General features: G+C 39.3%; 1 protein-coding gene and 1 long non-coding RNA gene across 2 annotated transcripts; both read left to right on the top strand.

Moving 5' to 3' along the window:
- Positions 1–12,625: 12,625 nt before the first annotated feature.
- Positions 12,626–13,458, top strand: LOC121975810 (dormancy-associated protein 1-like). The gene is made up of 3 exons (XM_042527692.1): positions 12,626–12,794; positions 12,921–13,140; positions 13,249–13,458. The coding sequence occupies exons 1-3, from the start codon at positions 12,689–12,691 to the stop codon at positions 13,283–13,285; spliced, it is 363 nt and encodes a 120-aa protein (XP_042383626.1). The 5' UTR covers positions 12,626–12,688; the 3' UTR covers positions 13,286–13,458.
- A 7,086-nt stretch (positions 13,459–20,544) lies between these two features.
- On the top strand, positions 20,545–21,470 carry LOC121992344. The gene is made up of 3 exons (XR_006114859.1): positions 20,545–21,009; positions 21,105–21,178; positions 21,415–21,470. It is a non-coding gene; the product is annotated as an uncharacterized LOC121992344 (long non-coding RNA).
- The last annotated feature ends 2,064 nt before the right edge of the window (positions 21,471–23,534 follow it).

The following is a 23,534-nucleotide window of genomic DNA, read 5'->3' as shown; positions in this document are numbered from 1 at the left end:
AATTTGTGTTAGAAAATATTTTTTTAAAAGAAAAAAATTTTCTTAGAAATTTTTTATCTTAGAAATTTTTTTATGAAAGTTATCTTAGAATTTTTTATGATAATATTGCCTTATAATTTTTCTTAAAATTGACTTAGAATTGTTTCTTATGAATATTAACTTAGACTTTTTTTAATTAGAAAAGTTTTTTTGAGAATGTTAAGATAAGTTTCAAACTTAAAATTATTTTTAACACTTATGATTGTTTGTATCTGAAAAATGTTTTACTTAAATTTTTCTCGAAAGAAAAATTCTGAAGAGTGTCTTTACTTAGACATTTTTAAATATTTTACACTCAAAATTTTTGTTTGAATTTACCTTAGACTTGTTTATAACCCCAATTTTTATGTGATCAAAGGAGGAGAAGTATGTTAAGTCTAGGGGGAGGTAATATAATTTTTCAATTGAAAAATATTTGGACTTATTTGAATATAAATTGTTTTTATTGCATATGTTTACCCTAACTTAACTTGGGTTGCTCACATCAAAAAGGGGGAGATTGTTGGAACCCCAAGGTGTTTTGATGTAATCAAACAAGCTAAGTTAGGTCCTGTGTTTGTTTAACCCTTGTGTCTAAGTGTGCAGGAGCTTAGGAACACAGGAAGTCGAGCGGAAGACGCGGCTAGCAAGAAGGACGACACGGGAGAGAGCCGACGGGCTCGGTGCGTCTGAGGGACGAGGTGACCGCGGAAGAGTACACCGATGGACGAGAAGAACGTGCACGGCGTTCGAGGGACGAGAAACCGGGAAGGAAGGCTGCTCGACGAGAAGGCCGGAACATGGGTTCGAGTGAGCCCTATTCCGGATGGCCGAGATCACCCAAGCTAGTGGAGCCGTAACAGAAGACCCGGACCGAGACGAGCTGAACCGAAGCGGAGCGACCGGACGAAAAAAGTCAACCAGAGTTGACTTTTAGGGTCTGGGGCGCTCGGACCCCTCCGGGGCGCCTGGAACCCTCCGGGGCGCCCGGACCGAAGTTTTTGACCAGATCGAGTCAAACTCGATCTGAACATTGGGGGATAAAGTTTTATCCCCCCAGGGCGCCCGGAACCCCTTCGGGGCGCCCCGACCAGTGCTATAAATATAGCACTAGTTTGCACAGATCATTTAACTCACTTGTAATCAATTCTTTCTGTGCTTTCAGTTGTGTTCTTTTCATTTGTGCTGTCAACGTTGTAAAGAGGCTTCTCCGCCAGAGGAGATCATAGTGCGCTTACTTTCCTTGGATTAGCAATCCTCTGATTGCAAACCAAGTAAATCTCTGATGTATGATCTCTTTACTTAGTCTCTACTTTTTATTATAAGTGTTTATGATATAGTTGAAATCTGAGAAAGGTTCGAGTTTTATTTTGTAGGGCAATTCACCCCTCCCCTCTTGCCGGCCTCCAAAGGGACCAACATGAAGTCATCGATAAATGTAATGAAATAAGAACTCCCATTTCTAGCCTTCATATTCATTGGACCACAAATATCCGAATGAATTAATTACAATGGTGATTCAACCCTAATAGTCTTACCAAATGGTTTTCTAGTCGTCTTTCCCGCAAGACAATGTCACATATAGACAAGTTAATCTTAGCATGAGTGCCTAATAGACTCTCCTTAGCTAATCTATTCATTCGTTCTTGTCCTATATGTCCCAATCTAGCATGCCAAATTTCATCATTAACATCAGCATTACTAGTAAGAGCAATGTTTGAAAAACAACCATCATTATTATTTGGTTCTACATCAAGAACCATAAAACCATTTGTTATAAAATCATGCCCAATTAACACAGAGTTAATTCGAAGTTCCACACAATGGCTATAAAAATTTACATTGTAACCTAAATCAAGAAGACAAATAACGGAAACCAGATTCCGTCGAATCTCAGGAGCATACAGGACATCATGTAGAAACAAGGTGCCTCCACCACGTAGGTTGAGCTTACAAGTGTCAATTCCTTTGACTTCAATTCTTGCATTGTTTCCTACATATATCCATTTGTTGCCAGCTGGTACCTGACGGTACTCCACATATGTAGCTCGATCACGAGCTACGTGGTTCGTTGCTCCTGAATCTACAATCCACAAAAGATACGAATCAGCTAACAACACTGTACTTGCAACATATTGCTCGTGGAAAGAAGACAAAAATGGATATACCTTTTTAGGATCAGTACAATTCCGATCAAAATGGCCCTTCTTGCCACAATTGAAGCAAGTCAACTTGCTCCTAGGTTTCTGTCCATATTTCTTTCCTTTCTTCTTGATTTGGTTTTTCACAGCAACAACATTAGCCTCCTTTCCTTTTCCCTTTCCTTTCTTAAACCATCTTTTCTTATTCTTGGAACCAAAATCTTCAGCTACAAAAGCTTGCCCAGAAATCCTTGCGGATTCAATCCTCTCCGCCTAAAGTTCAACATGGTGTGAGATATCGGTGAAAGTTTTGATACTCTCACTGTGGGTCAGATTCTGTTTCATCGTTTCCTAAGAATCAGGAAGGGAATGGATAACTACCTGAACCTGTTGTTCATCGGTCAACATATAACCAATAGTCTTAAGCTCTCGAATCATGTTACCCATCTCCCTGAGATGTTGGGCCATGGCAACATTCGAGCGCTTTTTACAACTATCAAACTTGATAGTTAGCTGATGGAGCTTACTCAGACTGACTCCACTGTACTTCTCTCTAAGGGCTGCCCAGACAGCATGAGCAGATGGTAATGGCTCATACTCAAATATCAGGCCATCCACCATTAAACTAATCAATATACCCTTAGCAATGGAGTCCTTCCTTTTCCATGCCTTATATGCATCAAGATCACGTCTGTGCTGTGTTGTAGAACCATCAACTGGTTCCTCCATGAATTGATTCACAACCTCTAGAACTTCTTGTTCTTCAAGAACGTATTGTATCTTGAGGTGCCAGATTTTGTAGTTATCCCCATATAATTTCTCACCCTTATTGAGTTCAGCTATGATGTTTTTAATTGCCATGATCTACATAAATAAACAAATTATTTATTATTTAAGTGTAATTCATATATGTGTAATTATTTATTGACTTAGTGTAAATTAGAGTTAGTTTACAAAATCAAGTGATAACATTGTTTCCACTCATTATTTGTATGTTCTAATCTAATCAACATTGATCAATCATATTACACATATCCCATCTAATGAACAAATCATTATTAAAATGAACTAATCATTTTTCATATGAACTAATCATATGGATATATGAACGAATCATATTCACATGAATTAATCATGTCATGAAATGAACTAATCATTTCTCATATGAACTAATCATATTCACATGATAGAATCATATTCACATGAACTAATCATGTCATGAAATGAACTAATCATTTTCAAGTTTGTTAACATATAACAAAACTTTTCATTACATAATTTTGTTCGTACATAACAACAGAAATTATTACATGACTCAAAAAACTAGATGAGCTAACATTGTTCGTACATAACGACAATAAACAGAACACTAGTAATATAGATAAGCTAGCACTACTCCCACTAGGATAAATGCTAGAGCAGTGGGTAATTTCATCCCGTTTGTCCCAGATTCTATGATGGGTGGTTCAGCCTCAGATGTATCCATCAGATCCATTTCTGGATCTTCTACACACTCTTGAGGATCCTCCTCTAATTCTTCGGAATCCATCTCTAGATCCTCCTCGGGATCCATCTCTGGATCCTCCTCAAAATCTTCAGGATCCATTTCTGGATCCTCCTTAAATTCTTCGAGGTTCATCTATGGATCATCCTCAGATTCTACGGGATTTGGATCCTCTTCTAAATCTTTAGAATCCATTTCTGGATCCTCCTCAGATTCTTCGAGATCCATATCTTCGGGATCTGGATTCTCTGCAAATTTATCAGGACCCCATTGAAAATGAAGTAACTGTCTACACATCTCTGAGTATGAGATGTGCCCATCAGAATCATTCCAAATTTGGAATGCTATCTGCCTTAAATGTTCTAATAATGAATAAACTAGAGACCATCTTCTTTCTGTTTCCTAGACTGGATACCCTTCTTGCTCGAGATTCCAGAACAACCAGTCAAGCCGACCAATAAGCCTACCAACTCCGTGATCCGGATCATATTCCAACTTCTTGATCTCCTCTCATAGCTCATGTTGTCGTTCATAGTGACCAGTCATCGTGTATATCATTCTTTGTATTTGGAATTGAAAATCATAATGTCACTACAAAATCGACAGACCAGTAACAAAAACTAGTCTAATTCAATTCCCACATATAGAACAAAATATACAAAATGCACAAGCAATTAAGAAAAACAAATTTTCTTATTTTGGGGAGTCTCATGTGACTGACATATTGGATCGGTCGATCAGGAATCTGGATTATAAGATTAATCTATTGCCCTTATTAGAATTAATCTAATTGGACCTATGTTATGTTATTGTTTAAGCTCATTTGAGTCAATCTCAGATTTATTGATCAAACTTAGGTCCGTTTGATTCATCCAATGCCCATTGGATTAAGTCTGACACATTAGAAGAAATCTAATTTTATTGATTAAATCTGACACAATAGAACTAATCCGGTTATATTTGATCAACCCAACTTCTGTAATCAAGATCACCCTAATTAATTCAATAATAAACCGAGCTGGTTAAACCAACAAATAATTTGAACTAGTTTTAGATATCATTGAATCAAACTGGTCTGCTTAAATCAACTAATAATTTAAACCAGATCTGGGTTTGATTGGACAAGTTGGTATGGTTCAATTTTCATTAATTTGAACCATAAATTAATTAAATATGTATTTATTAATTAATAATACATTTATATATGTATTTAATTAATAAATAAATATATTTAATTAAAATTTAAACAAAAGTTAACGTTTTTTTTAATTTTTCGCTTGCAAAAAATAAAAACACAACTCACTGTGCTTCGTAAAAAAATAACTGTGCACTTCGTTTTTTTCTTCTTAATCGATTCAAGAATTGATTCAGCACAGGCATTGTGCCTTTTAATCGATTCATGAACAGTGTTGAATCGATTCAACACTGTGCTTCGTCAAAAGCGGCACTGTTCGTGATTTTAGATCGATTGAAACGAAATTTCAATCGATTCAAATCAATTGAATCGATTGGTTAATCGATTTAATTGATGAACAGTGTTATTGTTCATCTTCTTCTTCGCGACAGAAGAAGAAAAATGCGAGCTTTTTCGCGTCGATTTCCATACTTTCAAAACCATGCATGCTCTGATACCATTGTTGGTAGTTTTGAGAGCATGAAATAGAAACAAAATAATGCGGTAACCACTCACAGTGCTTTCCCGAAGAAATCGCCGAAGAACCGCCGGAGACGTCGCTGCTGTTGTCGCCGAGAAGATCACCTCATGGAACCTCCTCGAACTCTTTCACGAACCAAATCCCGGCCTCTGGGCGTTCTCCTCTGCTCACTGATCACCTCCCAAAACTCTCTGGTCACCTCCGCTTCACTCGCACCCCTCTTATGCCGGATCTGTGCTTGGACACACCTTAAATAGGAAGGCTGAGGAAGATGAAGGGGAAAGGACACCCCTTTGTCTCCCTATCGTTTGCAGCAAACATCCATTTGCAACAGCGAAAGGGATGAACCCTTTCGTTTCCTGATGTAACGCCCAATAGGAGGCGAGTAATCGCTTCCTCGGTGGAGACAACAAGCAGCGACGGCAAGGGAGAGGAGAGGCGGAGGGGCTTTGAGTTAGAGGAGCAGAGCATGCCACGGCGAGGAACGCCATCAGGGTGAAGCGAATGAAGGTGAAGGTAGATCAATCTGACCATGAGAAGAATCTCATCAGCGCCGGGGTCAAGAAGCCAAAGAACGTGAGAGGAGTCGCAGTGAAAGGTTGAACGCCTCACTGTTGAGTTGGGGGAATCGAACGCCTCACCGTTGAGTTGTCGGAGAAGTGTCTGGGCGATGGAGACGAGTCTTTGATGAAGGAGGTGGGTCTTTGACGAATGAAGGAAGGGTTTTTTTGGCGCTTAGGACTTTGTGAAATATTTAGGTTTAAGAAACTTAATATTTTAATCAAAATATCTATTTTCTTGAAACCCAAAAAAGTGAAAAAATACAACAGTAAAAAAACCATTGTCATAGCCCTTGTAACAATAGTTAAACACAATGGTTTTAAAAATCCATTGTCATAGCCCCTCCAAACAATGCTAAAAGATAACGATTTTTCAAAAGCCATTGTCTTTGTTAAAAAAAAAAAAGCAAAAATACAACAATTTTTATTAAAATCGTTGTTAAAGGCTCTAAAACAACTATTTTCCCTAAAAATCGTTATCATTTGATAGTTGTTGATTATATATTTTCTTATAGTGAGTGAATAGGCTCAAGTTAGTTTTATGGTACCTTCGATTGCTAGCGAAGTGTTGAAGGACAACCTTCTTGAAGTCTTTGAATCATGTGACAGAGCCAATAGAGAGCCGATCAAACCACCTTTGAGCTAAGCTAGAGAAAGTGGTTAAAAACACTCGACATTTAACTCCATCGGTGTACTGATGTAGTAGAGAAACGTTTTTAAACTTGCGGAGATGATCTTTAGGATCTGTAGAACCTCCGTATTCTCTGATCGGCAGCGGACGGAATCCCTGGGGCAACTTGTCCTCTAGAACTTCTCATGAGAAAGGAAACTCTAGCAGCTCGTGTAAAATACCAGAAAAGGACAGATAATGATAAGGAAAATTTTTCAGAATTTTTGGAAATTTTTTGAGAATTTTTTGGAGCTCGTATGGACGAGTTAACGGGGATAAAAACGGGGCCCGGGAAAAGCCTGTTTAGGTTACCCCATTTAAGCGAGAAATGTTTATATTTATATTTCCTTTTTCTTTTATTTTCTTCGTTTCTTTTCTTCCCCTGCCGAAGCTCTCACCCGACGCCACTTCTCGCGCGCCCGAGCTCGCGTCCCCGCTTCCTCGCCCGATCCCTTGCCCTAACCGCTTCCCCAACCGGTGCCACCCTCCCAATTCTTCCTCCTCGCCGAGCGACGGCGCCGATCGCCACCACAGCCCACGCCGGCCAAGCTTCTGTTTCCCCATCTCTTCCTCTCTTCTGGTAGAGCATCGCCGACCTCCGTGGCCGATCGTTGGACGGTGCCACTGGCCACTGCCACCGACTGATTCGGCCGTGCCCTAGATCGTTGGGAGCCGGGAGTGTGAGTCGAGCATCCTCTGTCAAATTTTCGCCGGAACCCGAGTTCCCTTCTTATGGTGTTGCCCTAGATCGATGCCCAACGCCAGAGGTATATTTCGTGCCCTAGATTTCCTCTTGCTGCTGGACTAGGTACCATATCAGCCACCACCAGATCTTTCTCTCACCGATTCTTCACTGGCATCTCCTCATTGTGCCCTAACGTTTCATTCGTGTGCTGTTCAGGTTCAAGGAGAAGGGTCGGCAAAGACTAGAAGGTTGTTGCTTGATCAGTGACATCCTGCTGGATTCGATTGATATCAGTGAGGGAAAGATTCCAGTAGGTTGTACTATTCGGTGGATCTAGGCTGTGAAGTGAGATCCGAGCAGTAAGGTGGATTTCAGAAGGTGAGGTACTGTTCTGTGAAGTTGGAATCAAAGTTAACAAGAACAGTTAATTTAGGTATAATGAATTATGTGTGAATTAGGGTTCCTCTTAGATAAGTAGTTGATTTAGCTATTTGATTTTGTTAGAGTAGCTAAATAAAAATATATATATTGGTGACACAGGACTTTGACGTGAGACGAGCATCTCGACATCGGTTTGGACCTTTCGATTTGGAGACGGGTACTTTGACTTTATGTCATTTGATATGCATAATAATGTCTTTAACAAATAGCAACAATTGTGTTTTCTTATCTGCTTTGGTTGATCACTACCTGATCTATTACATGCTTGTTTGTTTATTTGCTATGCACATCATGTTAGTATTTACCTGATTATATATACTTATAGAGGTAGTGACACAACCATGTTATTTGTTAAGTTCAAGACCTAGGGTTTTTGATACATTATTTGGTCTGTGTACCTTGATTTGATTCATTTTCCTATGGTACACATTTTATATTTGTGTATGCATATTGCTATACTGTTCAGGATATTGTCATGTTTAGTATCATGCATCATCTCGCATGATTGCATGCTGTGCGATAGTTTGCTCCATTATTGTCGAGCACATTGCCAGTTACATGTATCTGTACACACCACCACTTATGGGTTAGTGGTATATCAGACAGGTGTGTGGCAGTTCTGCTGTTTGGCTTCGTAGCCGGCAGACGGTTCTGCTCTGTTTGGCTCCGCTGGTTTAGTGTAGCAGCGTGGTAGCCGGTAGGCGGTTGGACTTTGTTTAGCTCCGTTGGTCCACTCATGGGTAGTGTGACGCAGCGTGGTAGCCGGCAGAGATTCCTCCCCGTCATCGTGTACCGGGAGATGAGAGCATTGAGCTCCCCCATTTATGATTTGGGATAGGAGGATAGGTGTACTCCGACAGCATCCCATCCACTCGGTCACTTATCAGGAGCAGTGATGGCAGAGTGCACAGTTGTCACAACCCTACCCACTCGGTTTCACCATTGTGTGTGAGATGACTGACTGGCGTCAGGGGTGACCATAACATTTGCATCATATGCATGATGCATTTATTGCTTGTGTTTGCTGCATTTATATAGATGCATATGATTGACATGCATACAGGATTTGTGACACTCTCGGTCTGACGACCCTGTTATACCTATACCTTGGTCCTGGTTAGTACAGTTTTCTCCTGTTTGTTTCAGTTGCGTTTATCCTTCTTGTATCAGGAGACTTACGCATGATTAGTGTTGCCTGTTATTTTCTTTATTATGCATATCAGTTGATACCCGCTGAGTGTTGGACTCACACCCTCCTCTGTTGTTATTTTCAGGTTGATGCTGGCCGGAGAGAGTTCCAGTCGCTAGTCCCCTGCAGTCCACGAAGACGAGTGTTGCTCTTTTAGTTTTTCTTGTTTACACTGTGTTTAGACTTATTCTGCTTTTGACATCTGGACTTGTATTAGTTTACTTTTGGATATTGCCTATGAGTTTTATTGGATTTGTTTTACTACACGCCTGCCTAGACGGCAGAAGAGGTAAGTTGATTTTATCGTCGGATTTGAGCTTTATGAGTGTAGTGGAGTAGGATATCGGTTTTGTGTTTTATGGGTGTAGTTGAGTAGAGTTGTTTTTGAGTCTTAGTATTACTGTGCTAGTTTGTTAACTATTAAACTGCGTGGATGTCTGTGTGTTGTGCTTATATTATTGTTATTGTTCCGGCCGTGTTGGCCGATGTATATGTGGCCCAGAGGACATTGTAGAAAAGTTTCAAATTGTCACCCGTACAGGGGAGATGCTGCCGAAATTTCTTCGGACAGAGACTCCCCCGGGGCGTGACAGCTCGGGTGAGGGACCGGCGGTGGGAGTCTTGTCGCGCTTCAGGTCGTAGGGTGGTGAATCCCTTGTAGAGGACTCTTAAGACTGCTCGACACTAATTCAATCTTCTGTGGGTGCTCACATTAAGGTTTTGAGAAACTCCATGGGGTGCTTAAGTTCAGCCCACCCGCCCATTGCTGGAAGTCCTTCATATGACATGGTCGGCGCACTGAGCGCTTTTGAAGGGGAAGGAATCGTTGCTTGCTGTTTTTACGCCTGTGCCTGTGCCTTTGCTAGCACAAGCAAATCGAGGTCCTCTTGCGACAAAGTGACTGTTACTCTTTCGGCGTCGTTTATCTTCACGTTCCAAATCGGGCGGAGAGATTCCCACAAACAGTGTCAAATTTGATCTCATCTGAAAGCAATGAAGGGTGGACCGCCGGTGATGTGGAGTGAAAGTTGACTTGCTTCAAGAACTCCGTGAAATGCTTGGCTACGTAACCTCGGTGATCTCCTGCGGACAATTAACGAAGGAGGAAAGAAATTGTCAATAAGTATGCCAGGGAGTGTTCCTTGGCGTAGCTACTCTAACGATCAAGTCAAAAAATAGTGGTGGCATAAAGACGGAAAATGAAGACAAGTATGTAGATGTACACGTATATCTATATCAACGGAGAAGGACCCCCTTTTATAATATCTTTCAAAACCTCCGCATTTAATAAAATATTATTCTGCAATTAGTCATTCTATCTCATCACCATAATTATACCATATGCAACAATCACATCACATGCATGGGGAGAGTATGTGACATATATTGTGTGTATTGTGTATCTGTATATTGATATGATTTTCTGACTCTTTAACAAACCTATGTGTTATCTTATTGGCAAAAATTGAACTTTTAGGTTGGGGGTCATTTGGGTTGTTGGGCTATTAGTTAGAAGATGTACTTCTTAGAGAGCTCATTTCTATATATAGCCTAAATGGGTTGTAGCAACATCCCTAGAAAGGGGGTAGAGTTTTTTGGATGGTCTAGCAAGCCCATGTTGATCCCTTTATGTCTTATCCGATCGGCAAGGCCAATTGGGAGAGGGAGAGCAGAGTCCTAAGTGATCTTGGTTAGAACCGGGAATGAGGCATATAAAGAGCCGTCCGATTGGCAGGGCCGATTGGGAGATGGGGAGCGTAGCCCTGAGCGAGTCCAGTCCGAGTTCGGAACAAGGCTTATAGAGAGCTGTTCGATTGACAAGATTGACCAAGAGAGGGGGAGCAGAACCCCGAGTGAGTCCGATCTGAGTCAGGAATGTGGCTTATAAAAATATTTCTGATAGGCCTAGCCAATCAAGAGAGGGGGAGTAAAGCCCCGAGTGAGTCCGGTCAGGGCCGGGAATGTGGCTCATAGAGAGTCGTCCGATCGGAGGGTTGATCAATAGATGAGGAGCAGAGCCCCGAGTGAGTCTGGTCTGAGTTAGGAACAGGACTTATAGAATGTCGTCCAATCGGTAGGGCCGATCGGGAGAGGAGGAACAAAGCCGCGAGTGAAGCCGGTCTGAGCTAGGAATGAGACTCATATAGAGTCGTCCGATCGGTAGGGCTGATCAGGAAAGGAGTAGAGACCCGAGTAAATCATCCTTAGACTTTGACTTCCACCTATGTAGGTCCATTAACCCCTTGGATCCCACTTAAAGGGTCTCTCCTATTTTCCGTATCAAGAAATAAATTTTATGAAATTATAGAATTTTATAATGGTTTTTTTCCAATGAAAAATTTGTCCACCAAAACAGCTAGTCGCGTTGTGAGCATGAGTGACAAATTCAACCCCAGCCAAGCAGTTCGCCACTACAAAAAAAATACATGGTTTGCTGATGGAAGTACATTTCCGTTAGGATTCCCCGATAGAAATTGGGTTTTCGTGAGGAAAGTAATGCTAAAAGAAAAAAAAATTTAGAGTATTACCGACAAAATCTTGATTCCCTCAATAATTCCCACTTATTACCGATCAAAACACGTAATTATGTCTGTAATACATTAGATTACCAATGGAATCAAGATTCCGTTGGTAATCACGACTACTAGGGCACGACCGACCCCGATCTCCCCTTACGCACGTGCGATGAAAATCTTCCCCAATCTCCTTCAACTCCGATGATTTTTCGATAAATCCTCCCCCTGTCTCCCTCTTCTCGATATTGTTCTGGCCGAATTTTATTTATATACGAAAATTATAAACAAGATAGGACCTAATTCAAGTTTGATGTTTTATTTTTTTTTAAATCTCTGACAGAATTTTCATCGGTAAATATCGAAACAATTTACCCATGAAATCAATGATTCCGTCAATATACTATAAATGAATTACCTACTAAGTCATGTATTCTATCGGTATTTTTTTTATAATATATCGGTAGAATATATTATTCTATGATGATATTTACTACATAAATTAATTTTTCATTAAAAAATACTGATAGAATTTATTTCTAAATAAATTATTTCTTAACAAATTATTTGTCGATAAAACGTTTTCTATCTTAATTTTATCACTAAACATTTATACTGATAGAATTATCATGAAAATTTACGGTTCTTTTTATAGTGTCCGATCCGTGAAAGATATTATTTGCGTCGTTTTTACTCCACATGTCATTGTGTGGACTTTGGCCGGCAGGCCCGCAGCTGACTGCATCCTTATCCTCTTCGCTCACCATCAGTCCGTTACTCTTCAATTACTAATCTACCCTCTCCCCGTCCCAAATGACGGTTGCTTATTTTCTCTCAATCAAAACATAAGTCAAGCTTTAAATTTACCTTCATTACTAATCTAATCATTCGCCACCATTATTTAGATTATCATTATTAGGTAATAAAAATCATTAGGATTTAAAAGGCTAATTAGGAACTGTTTTATATCTACTACTATTATCCATAGAATTTACTTTAACAGCATATAGAGAGGTTAAACATCTTTCTTTCGAAGGATTTACATTGTCAAAAATGACAACAGATGATGATGTGACATTAATAACCGAGATTTAATAACGGCCTGCCATTGTTATCAGTGTATTTATTACTAAATGGACATTATCATCAAATCATTTTCAGTGTACATATACATCTATAACAATAAATGCGAAAGGTGAAGTTACCGAGCGGTGACTAGCTCGACCAATGTAGATGCCCGCACTATAATTGTGCACGGTGCCATTGATTAGCTCCGTAGTCAAAAGTTTTGAGTTGGCCGCCATTAAGCGAAATGGTTCTCCTTGATAAGATGTGGGACGAGGTCCTCGCCGGACATCAGCCTGAGAGGGGCCTAGGCAAGCTGAGGAAGGTGTCTCCAAAGCCTTTGTCCATCAAAAGTCTCACCCTCACTTTATCTGCATCTCCTCGATCGTGCAATTGAAACTTGAATCTGTGTTACTAGATATTAGCTCAGGGACAGTTTTAATTATTAGAACATGCACTTGCCTTTAATTTGCTTACAGAAGGGGAGAGCAGCAGCGATGGCGCAGGCAAGTTCCAGCGGTCGATATCTCTACCTCAGACGCCGACCACTCCGGTGACGCCCTCCAGCTACTCCCCCAACCGGAGGCAGGGCAACGTGTGGAGGAGCGTCTTCAACCCCGGCAGTAACCTCGCCACAAAGACTCTCGGAGCTCACTATTTCGACAAGCCTGAGGCCAACTCCCCCACTGTCTACGACTGGTATATATAATTAGAATTAGTAGCTATGTCTCCCGGCCCCCTTCCTAGGTAATTAATCATCACTTTTCTAAGTCATATATAATCTGTTTGCCTGTTTCCTTCCTGCAGGTTGTACAGCGGTGAGACGAAGAGCACCCACCGTTGAGCTTTATATAGCTACTGTAGATTGAACTGTCACGTACGTAGATCAAGTGAATACAAGTTGTGAACTGGAAGGAGATGTGGAGAGCTAGAGTACTACGGCTCAAAACTTTAATTTGCTGGTTAATTTATGTCGTTATCTAGAGTGTTAGGTTGCGAATATATTCGATTTGATCAGAGTATGGGTGTTTGGAGTTTATGTTGTTCATATGTGATTCTGGCTTCGTGTAAACACGAGTGTTAATAAACAAAACTACTACGAGCGGTGCGAACTTCTTCTAATGAAGATCCATATCGAGCATCTACTAGACTATGTAGTTTGCCTGGAACGTAAGGTTAATGAATTATTCGTATGCGACAACATGAGGCGCAGAGGCAGCAGCCAGCAAGTTACATCAAATGGGGCGAAGAAAGGACAGTTTTGAATAGCTAAGCAGCGTGTGGGCCAGCGAAGGGGCGATTGCAAAGATAAGGTAGGATCTCCGGAACCGAGGTGTGCTTTTTTTTATGATAATTTTTTTTGGCTGAATAATTGCACGGGAAGCCATCATTCTAAAGTCTACACTAATACATCTTTTATGTGTTAATTATTATTTCAAAAATTAATAATTTTTTATAATTTATTTTTTCCCTGTTATTTTTGAAATGAATTGACGAGGGCGTTAAGGACGAACATATTTACCTTTTATCACTAGAATAGCGATACGCAAAAAAAAACTTGATTTACGAGAAATTTTACAATAAAATTGGTATCAAAAATCCCTGCAACAATATTTTATTCGTCACAAATAGATCATTACCAAATTTTACAACAACAAATAGAATTTTATCATAAAATTTATAACAAATAATAAATTTATCCTGAATCAACTATGAATACATTTTCATCGCTGATTTGGTAGATTTTGCGATGATTTTTTTTTGTCGCAAAATTTATCATAAAATCTTAATTTTTTCAATGACATATATCTATTAATCTCCTCGTTCATATGTATAAACCTAAACTTGTAAATATGATACAATCAACATAAACGAGAAAGATCTCACATAGTAAAATCAAACATCTCATATAACAAAATAACAAATCAAAATCATACATGACAAACCAAAGATCCAAATCAAAATCATACATGACAAACCAAAGATCCAAATCAAAATCATACATGACAAACCAAAGATCCAATACACAATCAGAGCCGTACCGATATTTGACGGGGCCCAAAGCGAAAATAAAAAGTGATCCTTTTATCGATAAATAATTGTAATGTTCAGTTTGTAAATAATAAATACATAAAATACACAAATAAACTAAAAATAATATATTACATTAATAAAAAGTTAATAAATATTTGAAATAATTACATAAATAGTACTCGTCTAACTATTTTAGAGGCAAAAATATTTATCAAATCTGCATAATCTAATTGTCGGACTATTTCTTTCTCAATCGATAACATTGCTAGTCCATTCAGTTTATCTTGTGACATTGTTGATCGAAGATAATTCTTGGTTAACTTCAACTTCGAGAAACTTTTTTCTGCCGATGCAACTGTTACTGGTATGGTTAACAAAATCTTATAGGCAATGCAAGTATTTGGGAATAAACCATTTAGTTTTGCCAGACATTGTAGCATATCAATTGCTATTTTTTTCATTTGTTAAATAACATCTCACGATCATCAACTCTGAACACAACTCATCACCATTAATGTCTGAACGTCCATCGTGACTCAAAAATTGTTGAAGCTTCATACAAGACTTCATCAAGCTAGTTAATGGCCCACTCTTTAACTTCTCCAAATTTAATAAAAACCCAAAAATCTCTTGATATTGTTTAAATTGTTCAAATCAAACTTGAAGAGAAGATCGAGATTGATCAATTATAAATATAAAATATTCAACTCTAAAAGACTCTTCACCTGATCGTGTCACATTATCATTATCACTTTCATCAAATTGTTTCTTTTTCGAATTATGCGTTTTTCTCAAAATTTAGGTTCAATCCCCATTTCACTTGCCATTTGTTTAGCTTCATTCATGGAACTAGCAAACCCTTCTTTTCTAAACTCATCAAGAAATTGATCAAGTCCTTGTAACAGATTAATCGCAATATCAATATTCATATCTTCAGATTGAATAAACTTACGGTATTTATTGCTCGTAACAAGTTATACCAGATTACTATTTCAAGCAAAAACTCAAAACTCTCAACATCATATAGGGCTAAGGTCTCAGCATCACTCTTTGTTTTAAAATCTTCAACAACTTCTACCAAGTCAAGTAAAGCATCTCTTATATGTACAATTTGCTCTTTTATGGCTTTCACACTTTCAACATGACTTTCCCAATGGATATGTGACAATGGTTTAACAGTCAAACCAGACACCTTATCTTTAAAAATTTTCCATCTCTTTGTAAAGGAAGAAAATAATGTGTAGATGCGTTGCACCACTACAAAGAATGACTTGGCTTTAGGACAACATTCCACCATATCAACTAAGGTCAAATTAAGACTATGACAACCACATGGTGTATAAAAAGCTCTAGGATTTATTTCAAGTAATCTTTTTTGTACACCTTTGTGTCTTCCACTCATGTTAGATCCATTGTCATACCCCTATCCTCTTATGTCATCAATGTCAAGCCCAACTTTAACGTATTCATAAGTTCACTTGATAACCCAAGACCTGATGTATCATCCACCTTCAAAAACTCAACCCAATATTCTTCTACATTTGGTGTGTTTGTTGAATCATCCAAGTATCGTAGCACTAGAGACATTTGTTCTTGATGACTTGCATCTGGAGTACAATCAAGTATTATTGAAAAATATTTTGCATGTTTAACTTTTGCAATGATTGATCTTTTTACTTCATTTGCCAAAGTTTCTATCAATTCATTCTGAATTTTGGGACTAAAATATGTATAGTGAGATTCCCTTGCTTCACAACGTCGAACATGCTCTTCCATCACTGGATCAAACTCAGAAACCATTTCTATCAATTGAAAAAATAGCCCATTATTCTTGACATAAAGTTTCTCATCATCCCCTCGAAAGGCCAAAGTATTTTTAGCAAGTGTTTTCACATTGGAGATTATTCTTGTTAACACTTGCCTCCAATGTTGTCTTTCTTTGTTGATTTGAAGTTGCATACTGTAATCAATTGTTTGATTTTTTTTAAGCCTCTTTTCTGATTCAACCCAAGCAATCATACAATCCATATGATCTCTACTAGCTTCATGTTGTTTAAGACTTCTATGCATATTACGCCAGTCTTTGTATCCATCATTACCCAAATTCTCCATTCTACTCATCATTTGTTCAGTCTTGAACAACTTGCAACAGAAGCAAAATATTTTATCCAATGAAATAGAATATACAAGTCATCTTCTATCTATTGTTTGTCCATTTTTCATTACCCGTGTATAATGCGATGAATCAAAATGTCTATTGTTACTATCCTTAGGAAACAAAAAATCATTCACTCTTTTTGGACCCATTTCTATTAAGTAATCTCTCAATTTTTGACTGATGTTATTCCAATTTTCATGATCCTGCAAATTCAGAGTTGCATGTAATTTTTCATGTTGAGAGTCTTCTTCTAAGTTTTCATTCGGCTCGATCAAATTGGTAGCCTCAACCAATTCCTCATTTTCATTGTGACTTTGTTCTTCAATCATCAAATTATCCCCTAATTCCTCTCTTTCTATTCTGCTACTTCTAATAAAATATTTGTTAATATCACCGACTTGACTTTGAATTAATGCCTCCTCCCTTTGTTTCATTTTTCTCTTTTGAGCTCTAGTACATATATTTAGGAGGCATTTTCAATATTCTTTTATTATACCTGCAAGGTATTAAAATTGAATATTAACTCAATAATTTGTGTCTACATTCAAGAGTAACAATATATTATGTTAGATTTTTTTGGATAGTTTTCTGATAAAAAATTGATTAATCCAAACAACATTTAATACAAAGAGGCAGCTACAATTAACTGACAATGTATATAAGAATACTATTAGACTAATTTCTGTAAAATACCGTAAAATAGAGAATAATAATAAGGGAATTTTTTGGAATTTTTAGAAATTTTTCGGGGCTCGTATGGACGAGTTAATGGGGATAAAATGGGGTCCGGGAAAGCCTGTATAGGCTACCCCATTTAAGCGAGGAAAAATTTTATTTCTTTTCCTTTTTCTCTTTATTTTCTTTCTCCTCCCGATTTTCCCCCGCGACACAGCAGCCCTAACGCCCTTCTCCGCCGTTCCTTTTCTCCTTCTTCCTCGCGCCGGTTTCCTCTCCCAAACCCGATCTTCTCCTCTTCTTTCCTCTCCTTTGCCGACGCCGACGACGCCTGGGAACATAGAGTGAGCGATTTGTGCATCTCCTTCCTTCCCGAGCCGCACACCCAATGCCACTGCCGCGTTCCTCTTCCTCTCCTTCTCCCGACACCTAGCAGCGTCGAAGCAGTAAAATATCGAATCAGATAATAATTAAATAATAAGATTAATGAGCGAATAATTTCATTAGAATTTTTAGAAATTTTTAGAAATTTTCTGGGATTTAATCAGAGCCTGTAGGACGTATTTTGACGGGATAAAATTATAGGCTTTGGAAAAAGTCCGTTGGGAATACCTATTTATTAGGGAGTTAATTATTTTAATGAACCTAAGGTTTTTTTTTAACACCTAAGTCTTTCCTCTCCCAAACCCTCGCCGAACTCCCTTTGTGCCCGAGCCTCACCTTGCGACGCTGCCACCGCCGCATCTCCCTTCCCTCTCGCGAGTTCCTGGACGTCGCCGACCTCTCCCCCTCAGGCGACGAGCCATAGATGGTGCCGCCTCCTCACTGCCGAAACCCTCAGACGCCGCCTCTTCCCTCTGCTTAGCGCTAGCCGCCGATCTCTCGCTCACGCGGACAGCACAGCGGTGATCCCCCTTCCTTGCGCGCGAGCATGCGATCTTCTTCTTTCCCTCACGTGGACAACACAGCAGAGATTCTTCTCCTCCTCACCCGAGAAGTAAAGCCACCGATCCTCTTCTCTCCGAGTCATGCCCTACCTAATCCAGTAAGTAGTTTCCCTTGTAGTTATGGATTGGGTGAGGTCCTTACTTTTGCTGATTTCGTGGTTTTCTTGCGATGGGAGTTGTTTCCCTTGAATTGGATCTAGGTGTTGCAGCATTCGTGCATTGTATCTATGAAGTTTCCCTTCCCTTACTTGTTGATCGAGTTTTGGTAGGTAGAGATTTGGATGGTTTCAATTGCAGGAGTGAACAAGGTTTAATGCGTGGGGAATGAGCTTTGAAGTCCGGAGGAGATGGATGTGTGTCTTAGTGTGTGGGTGTTATTTTAGATCTAGTTCGTAGTTGTGCTCTATGAAGGTTTTGGGTGTAGTTAACAAAACAAGGTAATAATGATTCAGTTAGTTTTATGTTCTTTTTTGGAGGAGGTTTAAGTTTCCCTTAACCGATTTAGTATGGCTGTCTGGTGGGGTTTTGGTGATTTTTGCATTTGTAATAACTTCGGTTTTCATGGCAGATTTAGTGTTACATGATAGGAGCAATGATATGCACAAGGAAAAAAACTCAATGAAAACCTCAAGGATAGACACATAAAGTCATGGCCCACAATTTCACTTTTTGTGGGCCCCATCATTTTATGTGTCTATCCTTGAGATTTTCATTGAGTTTTTTTCCTTGTGCATATCATTTTTCTACATGATAGGGTGTTGGCTTTGCGCTCTTATTTTTTTTGTGATGTTTTCGGCTTTATAGCAGTTTTGGTGGAGGTGTTCTATCTTGGAGTTGAAATTGAATATAATTCTAATCATATTGGGATTTAGTTAACTAGTTGGTTCATGATGGATTTAGCTAACTAGTTCATACTTGATTAGTTATATCATACACTATGTGATCGCAGGATTTGTTTTTGGGACGAGCGTCTCGACGTGAGATTACTTGACACGAGCTACGTATAAAGGCGGGTAATTCTTGCTTTATTTTCTTTTAGTACTTTGACCTTGGTGCATGAATTATTTTGGTTAAGGACTGTTTTTACCTTGACTCCGCTCTTATTTTCCTGCGCTTGATACTTCCACGCAATCTTTGATAAATTCGTTTCCATATCTATACAGTCTCTTTTGTTGTCCATGATCGGTAGCAGATACTAGATACCATGTTGATCGCTGCTTATTTACGATATCGAGTACGCCGCTTCACGAGCATACCCGTTTCGCTTATATATATACGATGATGCATTATTCGATCACGTCATCGCATGCACGCCAGATCCCCGCCACCGAGGGAGTGGTAGCCGGAGTCGATGTCGTCCGTCAGTGTCAGCACTCGGCCACTCGTGTGAGTGGTAGCTGAGTACGAGCAGCAGGGCCCCTTTCTATGTAGCTAGTTAGCTACTCAACACTGCCCATCCGGCCACTCGGGGTGGTATAGTTGTCATCGATCCGACCTCTCCATACAAGGGTCGTGGTGTAGAGGGGTGGGCGGATGACCATACGCTACTGTTTACTTATGTTATTATTGCTTTCTTATGCCGATGTGGTATATTTATGTTATCGTTGCTTTTGTTGTTCACTTACGATATCTTTGCCTTATGTTGAGATACGTCACAGAGGTGGTTAAACCTGGGTTTATTTATTGAAAATGTTTATATGTCTTACACCATACCTCTATAGTTACGAGCAGTATTGTAGCAGATTAGTACCATTCTTGACCTTCTATATCTAGCCTAGGATATGGTTCCAGGTATGAGCATTGTTTATGGTTTCATTTTGTATATGCTACTTCCCTTATGAAACTGTATTCCTTTTGGGTATTCTTTATTGGTTGATTATGTTCATGCACTATCTTTTCTATACCCGCTGAGTTCCAATACTCACCATCCCGTAAAATGGTTTTCTTTCGCCAGGTAACAGATAGATGAGTCATGGATGCTTGGAGAGATGCCGGCTGCCAATCCTGGGTCCCGCGTCATATTCGAAAATTGATTTTGGTTCTGTTTCTCTTTACTTGCATTTCGTATTCGTTGGATTTGGTGTAGTGAGAACTAGGTTTTGATACTTGTGGTGTGGACTTGGTATTTGTGATGTTTTGATAACTTTGCAATTTGTGGGTTTTCTCTTCGTTTTCTTTCCACTATGCTTAGTTTGTTTTTTTTTTTATTTTTTTTTTGTTTTTGTCCAGCCGAGTAGGCTGAGTATATTAACTGCGTGGTTGTGTTGTTTTCATTTTCTATAGTATATATATTCCAGCCGAGTGTGGCTGATGTATATTTTGTATGTAGTAATGTTTCATATTGTCCGCCGTACAAGGGAGGTGTCGCCGAAATTTCTTCGGACAGAGACTCCTCTGGGGCGTGACAGAAGCCCTCTTCTCCTCACCAACGTTGAGCCCTAGTTTTTCCTCTGCCCTAGCGCTGACCTATTTCCGCGGCTATCAACCGATCGCTGGCGGGGGGTGGACATTCAAGGCTCTAAGGGTAAGCTAGCTTCGACCGAACCTCCTTCTCTTGATCTTCTTCGATTTTGTGCCTAACCCTAGTCGCTGGTTCATCTTTTCTCTCTTGGGTTGAGGATGATGGTAGTAATCTTGGAGAGGAGCTGCTTGATTTCAGCGACCACAACACTGTGGGCTGGACGCTTACATCGCTAGATTCGTGATCAGCACCTGCAATTCAAGAGGAAGAGTGTGATGATTCCGACAAGTGAGGTCGTGCCTTGTGGTTTTGTTAAATTAGTGCTAGAATTCCTAACTAGTTGTATTTGGGATTGTACATGCTAATTGGTTCTGGTTTCCGGCAGCAGTTTTCTAACTGCAAGGTTTTCAGTTGTGTGTCAACAAGAATTTCTTCGACCTTGGTTCAACAGTGATACATCAGGTGAGTTTAGAGGTGATTCCATTCTACATTGAATTTTATTAGTAGTAATGGATTGTACTAGTTGATTAATATATATTAGATTGATAAATGAGTATGTGGGATCCCATTTGGATAAGTTAATTGATGATCCAATTAGGGTTTATAATTGGATCTGGACTTTTGTTAGCTTCTCGAGGATTTGATCTAGCTAATTAATTTATATGAAATTAGCTAAATCTGGATACCATATACTACAGGACTTTGATACGAGACGAGCATCTCGACGTTGGACTGCACTGGATTGGACCTTCCTATTGAAGGCGGGTACCTCTTGACTTATCTTTTATGATATTGTCAATTGGATATGCATAGTATTTTATAGCTATAAGCAATGATCATGTTTGCCTTTGGTATGTTACGGTTTGATACCCATAACATGTTCTGTTTTGTCGTTTGTTATGTATCCAGGTTTATACCTCGTGAATATTGCCATGAGTACCTTAATTTCCTGGAGTAAGTGACATACCATGCTTTACTGAGTTTAGGACTAGACTCTGGATTTTTATTATCTGACATGTGTATCTATATTTTTATATCATACCTGATCTGTGTACCTAGACCTTTTGCTTTGATTCATGTACATTGTGGGTACATATTTTATGGAGGTGGATATGTTCAGGACTTAGGTTGTTATACCATAGAGGACCTGTATACCCTAGATCTGTGGATTTGACTTACTTGTACTAGGATACACATTTTTATATATATATGTGGATTTGTCTGTGATATCATACGCTTAGTTTCACGCACCATTCGTGACGATTGCACGTCATGCGTGATAGTCGCCCATTATCAGAGAGCATATCACCGTTTCATCACTCGATGCTCCGCTGGTCCGCCATGGGTAGCGTGACGCGGTAGTTAGTTTTTTGCTCGCACTCCATCGTCCGCTCATGGATAGTGCGACGCGGTAGCACGTCAGTGATCCTCCCCGTGGTGTACGGAGACGAGAGCATCAGACCCCATTTATGATTTGAGGTAGGAGTATGTTCGACAAAGATCCCGTCCACCTGGCCACCATCGTGGTAGTGATGTCGAGTGCAGTTGTCACCTACCCACCGGCCTCACCATCATGTGTGAGACGGCCGATCGACATCATGCCATTGACATCATACGATCGATGCATTTATCGCTTATGTCACGATTTATTTGCGATTTAGTTGGACGATATGTTCGATACGCATAGGATTTGTGACACTCTGCCTCGACGACCCTTTGTTCGGATAGAGTTCCCGTGAGTACAACTTCCTCGCCACCTTTCGCCAGATATTTCCTATATATGATTAGGAAGTTGTATTCCATGTTTATCATTAGATATATCTTACTAGGTATGTCTATGGTATTATCTGAGTTGTAGAACTCACCCCGTGGATACTATCTTTTCGGTACCAGGTTGATGTCGCTTGGAGTATCCTGTCTGCTGGTCCCCACGTCACCTCAGAAGATCTATCAGTTTCATTTATGTTTTGTTTGTTTTATGTGTCAGTGTGTTTAGTTTGTGCTCCGGTTTTGTTTCTGGAGTTTTGAAGTTGTTATGTGGTATTTTGTATTATTGTTGGTTGTGTAAGCTTAGCCGACTAGCAGTTTTGTGTTTGGTTTGTATTTGATTTCTGTCATTTTCCGTTGTGTTTTAGTTTTGGTATAGCCGAGTGGGCTGCTTTACATATAACTGCGTGGTTGTGTTTTTATTGTATCAGCCGAGTAGGCTATATCATATAACTGCGTGGTTGTGTGTATATATTCCAGCCGCCTGTGGCTGATGTATATTGTGTATGTAGAAATGATTCAGATTGTCAGCCGTACAGGGGAGGTGCTGCCAAAATTTCTTCGGACAGGGACTCCCCCGGGGCGTGACAATTTCAAATTTTCAATCAATAAGAAAACACATTATCTTACAATTTACATAATATATTTATATCAACTAATTGCAAGTTCAAAAGATTCGATGACCTAACTGATTTTCTAATAGGCGATAGATACGAACTACAAAGTAAAAGACGTAGCATGGAAAATCATCAAAAATGAAAAGGAGTTTAACTTTTTCTATAAAATCATCAAAATAAGCTAATTGCAGGTTCAATTATGAATTAACAAAAGCCTGAAACTAGAATTGATAAAAGAAAAAAAAAATGTGAAAATGATAGCACAAAAAGTAAAGCAGAGATCAAGAACTGATAAAAGAACGCTGGAGAAAAGAAATACCATCCAATGACCTAACTAACCTTTTTCTGTGAACTAATGAGAGAAATATCATCCAATTATCCAATACAAAAGTAAAGCAGAGAAAGTCTAAAGAAAGATTAAAATTTAAACATAA

The sequence above is a fragment of the Zingiber officinale genome, chromosome 1B, assembly GCF_018446385.1.
Source record: "Zingiber officinale cultivar Zhangliang chromosome 1B, Zo_v1.1, whole genome shotgun sequence".
Lineage (NCBI taxonomy): Eukaryota > Viridiplantae > Streptophyta > Magnoliopsida > Zingiberales > Zingiberaceae > Zingiber > Zingiber officinale.
The sequence above is the reverse complement of the archived record's forward strand: the minus strand, read 5'-3'. Positions and strand labels throughout refer to the sequence as shown.